Source organism: Opisthocomus hoazin, chromosome Z, assembly GCF_030867145.1.
Source record: "Opisthocomus hoazin isolate bOpiHoa1 chromosome Z, bOpiHoa1.hap1, whole genome shotgun sequence".
Lineage (NCBI taxonomy): Eukaryota > Metazoa > Chordata > Aves > Opisthocomiformes > Opisthocomidae > Opisthocomus > Opisthocomus hoazin.
This window is the reverse complement of record NC_134454.1, coordinates 19,626,261-19,634,780: the sequence shown is the minus strand read 5'-3', so window position 1 is coordinate 19,634,780 and position 8,520 is coordinate 19,626,261. Positions and strand designations below refer to the sequence as shown.

The following is an 8,520-nucleotide window of genomic DNA, read 5'->3' as shown; positions in this document are numbered from 1 at the left end:
CAGAAATAACAGAGGATGATGTCTCTTGAACTCGAGATCACAAAAGTTGCGCTCTCTTCTCTTGCCAGGGGGGACACAGGTCCACAGAGGGGGTTCAGCAAAAGCGGTCCACTGCACAGCAATGTGCTGCACTACCCAGTGGCGTTACCAGCCACAAGCTTTCACTGCCTACGGAGGGAAACCTGGAGGCTGCCAGGATATCTGCTTGGACTACAGCAGCTTCTCATTCTTACATGCAAAACTGAGTCACATCATTAACTGCTGCTTTAGCCTTTCTATTCCAAAGGAGAGTAGGGTTCACCTCAAAAGAGAGTGGGAGTGGGACACAATACAACGTGACCTTCCAGAAACTTACATTATCGTACTAGAAGTTACACAAAGGGAGGCCATGCTGTATCTTTAACAACAGATCCGTTCTTCTCTTTTTTTTCAGTTGTCTTGATTTCAGTGGAGATTTTCAGTGAGGCACAATGAAGACATCCTCAGCAGAGAGAGATCCAGCTGGTGAACTTTTAAAGAAGATGGATGCAAACAAGCCCTTTGGACTTAACGGAGTGCACCCACAAGCGCTGAGGGTGCTGGCCAATGTCACTGGAGGCCACTCTTGGTCATGTCTGAAAATATTTGAGCGCCCTTAGGGGAAACCTCCCCTGCACAGCGCAGGAGTGATTCGAAGATCCGGTAGGAAAAAACCTAACAGTACAATGTATATGGTTAAGCAGGTATTCTTTATTGCGGCGACGGGCACACGGGGGATTTCTCCTCCAAACGTGCGCACCAGACACCCTGTTGCTTCAGGTTAAATACAATCAGACATGTAAATATTCATTATATTTCTAGGAACTAACTAGCATATGTAAATATCTTTCACGCATGTCTGTTAGCATCTTTGGGTAGTCTTCGGGAGTCCCAAGATGAAGGCCCATCCTCTTCATCACGCTGTTCACTGATTGACATTTGTCTCTGCGCAAACTCAGTTCCAGGATCACGTCCACCATGTCCTTCAGGTTGTTTTGCTTCGGTCTTGTTGCTCTCTTGGTGCCTCCTTATCTCTGTAGCTTGGCGCATTTGCCCTCCCAAGGCCGAGCTGTCTGGAGTAGAATTATTTAGGAGTCTCTTTAATCCCATAATTATCCCAATTATTTGCTGAGAACCAAGACCACTTTTGTTTCACTTAATTATTTTGTCTAACGACTAAGTGATAGCTTGTGCCCATGTCCTTCCGCTACATTCCTTAATGAGAAAACAGGGATTAGTGTAACAGTTACATCGTTAGATCACTATGCATGCAGGAACACAAGTTACAGTACTAAAGACTACTAAAAACTAGAAAATATTAAGGCTTTTTTGTTACAGTTTCACGTTTCTTACAATCCCCTCTATCAGGAGCACGGCCCCGTTCACGCCCTGGTGTGACCGCTGGCTGCTCCTCCGCCTCTGTCCTGAGAACCGCGCCGAGCGAAGGCAGGGTCAGGGCCCGCGGACCCCCCCGCTCCCTCCGCAGGGAGCACGGCCCGGCCTCCCCCGCGCCTGCGCACCAACGCCCGCCGCCGGCAGCGTAAGCGCCCTCGGCCTCCCTTCCCGCGTCCCGCCCTCCGCCACGCGCCCTCTGATGACGCCACCCCACCTGGCGCCCGACACCATCGGCGCGCCGCCGCCACTCGGGCGCATGCGCGCTAGGTGAGACGCTGCGTCGCTTCCCCTCGCCCCTCTCCCGGGCCGCCGGCGGCCGCCGCCCCGCCCCCTGCCTTCTGCCGCCGCTGCCGCCTCCCGCCGCGCTGTGAGGCGAGGAGGGGAGGCGCTGGCCGGGGGCGGCCCGCGAGGGGACGGCGCCCGCTGCCCGCTCCTCCTCTCTTCAGGAGGGGGCCGCGGGGGAGAGGAGGCCCCGCCACGGCGGGGGGGGGCCGCGGGCGGGGAGGGGTCGAGGACGGCGGGATGCAGGACGCGCCGCTGCCTGCCGCCGCCGGGGGCGGCCCCTGAGGGCGAGGGCGCGGTCCGCGGGCGGGCCCGGGCCCGGGCCCGGTCGCGCCAGGCGAAGGCCGGGGGCGGCCGGCGGCGGGGAGAGGCGGACCCAGCCGGCGGCCGGCCGCTGCCTCCTCCCCGGCAGCCGCGGCCCCCGCCTCCCGGCAGCCGGGGGCAGGGCTGAGGCCGCCGCGGGGGAGCGGGACGCGGGGCTGATTCGTGTCTCTGTGCGCAGGTGAGCCCGATGTCGGCTCGGCGGCTGGGTGAGGGGCAGCGCGGCGGTCCGTAGCTGCTGCCGGAGAGCCGGCCCGGGGCCAGCAGCACCCCTGGAGCCGGCGAGGCCCTCTGCGTCCGCGGGGTGGGAGACATGGACTCGGCGGAGCCCGCGGGCGGAGAGCTTTCTGCGGACCGGCCCGCGGCTAGCTGCCTGCGGTGCGGGGAGGAGGAGCCGGACAAGGAGGGAGACGATGCGGGAGGAAATAGCGACGGCTGCTCCTGGGAGCAGAGCCTGAATCCCGAGCTGCAGCAGGGATACCGCATCTTGCGCGAGTTTCTCACGGAGAAGTACCGGCCTCTGACAGCACCGTTTTTGAAGCCCCACGGGGATCAGGCGTCCGTCAGGGAAGAAGGACCTGGCTCCCTCTCGGGTCGTAACAGCAGTCACTGCGTCCAGCAGTCGCCAGCTGGAATGGGGCTGTTGAAGATGGAAGAGAAATTTACCAGTGGGCAGTACGCAGGGATCGCTGATTTCGTGGGTGACTTCCGGCTGATGCTGGAGACCTGTTACCGGCTGCACGGTGTAGATCACTGGCTCTCCAAACAGGCCCAGAAGCTGGAGATGATCCTGGAACAGAAGCTGGCGCTGCTGTCCCGGTAGGTGTGGAAAACTCTATGGGGGCCCTGCCAGATGCTGTTTACATAAATTGGAACAGGACGGCATGTCTCTTTATGTAAAAAAATACCGTTTGAATAGTTTTTTAAAAACTTAAAATGCATTTGAATGGTTCCCATACAAAATCCTCGAACCCTCAATTACTTCCGCAAAGAGGAACGTCTCCTACTGGGAACTATTCACATCTTAATTCAAAATGCTTTGGAGATTCCAAACCCAAAAATACCAAAATGCAAAATAGGGCACAGCATTTCCTGGCTACGATTTTGCTTGTGAAAGAAGCCTTTTATGAACATGGAGGCACACTTGTTTAGACAAGATGTCAAATGCCCCTTTCTTTATTTTGTGCTGTGAAAAGCAAGTGAAACTACCCAAACTGTGCATAAACAACTGGCTCTTTAAAATTGTGACTTTTATAGTCTGTGAAATTTTTACTGTCTTTAAAATAAGTAGGAATAAAATCTTCAACTAGCTGCTTTGAAATGGGTAGTGTAATGTTGGAATATTTTTGGGGAATCATAAAATGAAAGATAATGCTTCGCGTGCTGTAGTCTTGCATGGCAAAATGGAAATTGTGAGATGTTTAAATATAAGTCCCTTGCAAGAACTTGTTTATCAGCCAAAGCAGCGGAATCATAGAAAGCTGTCAAGCTGTATAGCAGAAAGCCCAGTCTAAATCACAACTGAAATACATGCTTTCTTGGGAGTTTGACATGGGCTTAGTCTAGTCATATTCAGAAAACCGTGATGACTGGGGCTTCTTACAATAAAAGATCCTCCTGTCTTCTGAGTGACATAGTATTTTGCATGTAATAACCAAGAGGATTTTTTGGCAAAGGGTGAAGGTGAAGAAGGAGCAGCATTAGGAAATGCATAAAGCTGTGCATGTCTGTCAGCCCTAAACGTGTGACACAGAGCGTTAGCCGCCAGCTGCTAAGAAGAACCTTGCTTGTGTAGTAGGAACGCTTGAGGAGTGTTGTGCAGAACTCAGCTGAGTAAGCCACAGTGAATGTATTCCCTATTGGTGCAGCAACACCATAGTTGAAACTGGTTTTGCCTAACAGCAGTTTTGGGACAGTTTGGCAGTGGAAGGGAAGGAGCTGAACCTAATGGGGCATGGATGTTGCTAGTTTGCTTGAGTAAAACTTAAAAACTACAAAAAAACCCAACCAACAAGCAAAAAAAAAAAAAAAACCAACAAAAAAACAAATCAGAATTCCTGACTTAAAGAGTTACTGCTGACAAATAAATAGCTAACTAGATGCAGCTTGGAAGATTTGTGCTAAGTTCATTTCTGTACATTATGTGACTGTGACATCTCAACTGTAATGAATTGAAGGGCATTTTGTTAAAGGCTCTTTGCTGAATTACATGACTGCTTATTGGATTTGGTAGGAGCTGAGAATGCTCATTTCATTAGAAACTCTGCAAGACAGTGAAGTCAATTTATGTACCATATCATCAAATACCAGTATGTGTATTGACTAAAAAAATTCAATTGCTGTTGTCATTCTTTCACAAATGCACAGTCTTTGTTCAAATAAATATTAAGGAATATTGAACTGGCTAAAAAATCATCCTACCTCAGCATATAGTGAATGTCTCTTACATTAACTCGTCAGAGATTTGCAAAGATTTTTTTCAGTATGTCTGTGTACACTAGCTTGGTAAAAGTTAGAGAACTATGTATGGAAAGGATTATGGAATCTAGAAGTCTCAAAGTTCTCTTACAATTTTTGATCAGACAGGTTTAAGTGTCTGACAGAACTAAATTTATTTTAAGATGAAATTCAAGAACTACTTCTTGGAATAATCTTTCTTGCTTCAATACAGAGCAGTATTTAGCTCAGTGATCCCCATCAAGTGACTCAATATTGGTTGTATGATTTTCAGATGTTACAAACCACAGAAAATCACCTGAGAAGGGAAGGTTGCTTTTGAATGGAGGTTGGATTCTTTCCCCCTCCCCTCAAATGTTTTCTGAGGCTGTGTGATAGTGTTACTTCTTGTGGGAGTACTTAGAAACACTATAAAATGAAACATAACATTACAACCAAATTTGTAGTGTTTTGCTTTTCATCTTTTTTGATTTTTTTAATGAAACTAAACTGCTGTTTAGCACCCCACCCCAACCATTATTTTTAGGTGTTCTCTAAAAATTATAGTTTCTTGTCTCAGACCTTGTGGAAGTATTTTCTTTCCAAATATTTATGGGTTAATGTGGGAAATTCAAATAGTATTTGGTTACTTAACATAAATATCCACCATTTTTAACATATGTGAAGACACACCTCATGTTAGCATATTGGTTTTAAGTTTAAAATTTTGTAAACAAACTTTCAAAGTGGAAAAAATGGCAGGTGAAAAGTAACTTCTTTTTTATGAGTAAATGTGCTTGATCTGTGATGGGTAGTGTAGTCACTGAACTGCCATTGGTGAGGGAAATTGTAATTGTGGATTGGCTTGCTTTTTTCTTTTAGGCATTTAAGAGAGAAAACATCCATAGCAGTAATGTCTAGAGGATGCTATGGGCTGGAAGATGAAAAAGGAACAGCGTGCATTTCAACAAGACGTCGTTCCACTCCTCGCAATTTAGTGGGCTTGTCAACAGGCATGTTTGAGTCTGTGATGGTTCAGGTTCTAAGACAAGAGGAACAGCTGAGAGCAAAAGAGGAAAAGAGGTAATAGGAAAACCTGTTTTGTTTTGGTTTTAAATAATGACATCTTCCTAATTCTCCACAGAGGCTGGCTCCTTAAGGCTTTTTTAGGTAAATAAATGTTGTGGTGCTCTTTGTCTTAAGTTCATGAATGAACTGAAGACTTCAAGACAGTGCATCCACAAAGCAAGGAATTATTTTTCGATATACCACCTGCTTGAAAAATTGCAAAAGTCATGTAAGCTTTAAAATAAATTAAGGCTGCTGTTATTTTAGGGTTGTGAAACTTTTAATAGTAACTGAAAGCATCCACAGCAGTTTCCTGTTAGTTCAGTCACGGTTTATCATACCTTTCCTTGGACTGTTTTTCATGCAACAATTAGATCAAAAACTACCAGAATGCTTAACTATAGTCGAATTCTGTGATCTTGTTGCTGCTTCCCTCACTGATGGCCAGAAGCACATTATCTCTACAGTGCCATTCCTGTTAACTCACTGATGTGACATTTCAGCTTGTCAGTTAGGTAACAAATTTAGAATATATGTGTAATGAATTCTATGGGATTTTGTGGTTTTCATAAATTTAAGAGGTGTTTAATTCCAGTCATTCAACAAGAACTTGAGAGACTGCGTCTGAACATGGAGCATGACAGTATTAGTTTTAAGAAGCTAAATTTAATTTCCAGCTTTTTTCAAAGTTTACGGTATTGGAAGTTTTTCCCATATATAATCAGTTCGGTCTGATTTTGCAGGTAACCTTCATCTTCAGCAAATTTGAAGCCATACAGTTTTGGCTGACTTGAGTGCTAGCCAGTGCTTTTTCCCTGCAAATGAGTGAATATTTCTTCTTCTAATCCACTTCACATGTTACAAAAAAGCAAAGATCACTAGGGTTATTGCTTCTCTAGTAAAAATCTCTTGATTTGTGTTCAACACTGTGTTCTAGATCTCTGAACTTGATAACACAGTTATGAAAAATGACATTTTGATTGGATTTTAATTGATCCATAGTCAGTAACACATATTACCCAATCAAATAAAAATTTTTGCTTTCATATGCCAGTTCTAAGCATGTTGCTGCAAAACTATAGTAATTAACAGTTTAATCCATGTATCTGGATATACTCAAAAGTCCCAGAATCAGTGCAAAGGTTACTCCACGGTGATTGATTCTACACAATGTTCTACAATAAAAGAAAAAGATCATAACTAGCTTGCCTCCCTGTTCCCTTAGATTTGGAACTATTTCACATATTAGGAAGAAATAAAACTCTGTGTCAGTAGATAGCTGGTTGAATATTTGACTCTGTTGACCTCCTTAAATAAACATGCTTCAGATGCGTTCTTTACTTATTTCCCAATGGATCCACCACGTTGTCAGAGTAACTTGGACCCCTCTTTACCAATTGTTTCCTAGCTCACCAAAATGCAAGTGTTCCAAAAGTTTATTGTAGAGTTATTTTATGAAGAATACTTGGAAGGCCTGTAAAATTAGTAATACATTAGCAGTGAAGATCATATGATACATCATATAAAAATTTTCAAAGTGTTTGATATATAAATGTACATACTTGCAACACTAAGATGGGATGCTATTTTTATTCAAAAATGTATTACAAATTCCAAAATTTACTTTGGATTATTGCTAAAATACAGATTACATTGAATCTATTGTTATCTGTTAAAAAGAGAAAATTGTTATTCAGCTTCTTAGTCTTTTAGAAAACTGACACACTGAGTTGGCACAGGATAGGTACTTTCAAAACTACATGAAAGACTGCAGACTTTTGTCGTTTAATTGGAGTGCACAGTGCCATCTGTTTGGTAACCCATTGCAGTATTCTGTAGAGCTACGCTCTTTGTTCATTGGCAGATATGCATTTTCATTACTGAATTTGGCTTTCACTCACTGTTCTTTTTTTTTAATAAAAATGAAGTTTGACGGACTGAAATTGCATTTATACTTTTTTAAGCCTTATACTAAATCTGCAAGGAAAATTGAAGTAACAATATGTGATTCTAAACAATTACCACATCCTTTTCAGGTCACAAAATGTTAATGCAGAATTCCAATTTGTTTTGATGTATCCTGGTAGAATTAATGGTATAAACGGTATTCTTAGAACTGAAGCGCTACTTTAGTGGATACAGATTACTTTATTGATTATTATTATTGATTGTTTCACTTTGGCTTTCATTACAGTTGTAAAAGAATGAATGTCCAAATCTGTTGCTATAATATAGGCTATCCTGTGTCAGAGTATAATTATGAATGACTGTGATGGTCAACTCAAATGAGTGGGTAAACTATTTAGGATTTTAATTTCTACAGTACTGAACTTTGCCTTCCTCCTGACCTTGCTCTGCTGCTGATTTTCACCATAAAATCATGTGTAGTGTGGTAGTATAACTAGCTTGTGTGCTGGCAAATCAGTTGTCTTTGGATAGGCAATACCTGCTCTTCACCTAACTTGCAGATGAGTTATCAGGAATGTAAAAGAGTGCTCACTTTCTGGCCATTCAGATGACCACTCAGCATATGTGTACTTCCTGGCTAGTATTTATCTTGGTTTAGACTGTTTGCTGCCTCACTAGGAGTTACGTACTTTCAGCCCCGGATAAGTCAGGTTGCAAATGCAAGTACCTTGCTACGAAACTTAGCCTCGTACCTAAAGAAATTGCCTGTTGAAGTCCAAGTTAATGTCTAATCCCTTGCTTCAGATACGTAGATACTCTTAAAAGACGCAGGCATCTTGTGATGAGTGGAAAGAACTGCAGCAAATTAAATCTTTAAAATAGTTTTAGGGTTTTTTCCCTCAAAATCTTTGAAATTGATTTTACAAGCTTTTTTCCAACTGCGTATTCTGGAACAATGTCCTGAAGTGTGGTTTTTATCTGCTTTTCCATAGTTTACTTAATGGAAATTGTATTCCAAATTCTTTTATTATTTTTGTTATATAGGTATCCTTTGTAGAGAGTTCTTTTTTTCTTGCTTGTGATTTATCCATT

General features: G+C 43.7%; 1 protein-coding gene and 1 long non-coding RNA gene across 7 annotated transcripts in view; one reads left to right on the top strand and one right to left on the bottom strand.

Annotated features, from left to right (window-relative positions):
* Window positions 1–709: 709 nt before the first annotated feature.
* On the bottom strand, window positions 710–1,550 carry LOC142358908 (uncharacterized). Its single transcript, XR_012761941.1, has 2 exons — window positions 1,372–1,550; window positions 710–1,091 (listed from the first exon to the last, which is right to left on the bottom strand). It is a non-coding gene; the product is annotated as an uncharacterized LOC142358908 (long non-coding RNA).
* A 110-nt stretch (window positions 1,551–1,660) lies between these two features.
* Window positions 1,661–8,520, top strand: part of BRD10 (bromodomain containing 10) — a 62,362-nt gene continuing 55,502 nt past the window's right edge. For 3 of the 6 annotated variants that reach the window (XM_075411522.1, XM_075411523.1, XM_075411520.1), the window contains exons 1-2: window positions 2,084–2,835; window positions 5,335–5,535. In XM_075411522.1, the coding sequence (XP_075267637.1) occupies window positions 2,330–2,835; window positions 5,335–5,535 (707 nt within the window). In that variant the 5' untranslated portion in view covers window positions 2,084–2,329. Of the gene's footprint in view, window positions 1,681–2,083; window positions 2,836–5,334; window positions 5,536–8,520 lie in introns of those variants that run through there. The other 3 variants (XM_009936043.2, XM_075411524.1, XM_075411521.1) reach the window with 2 other exon arrangements.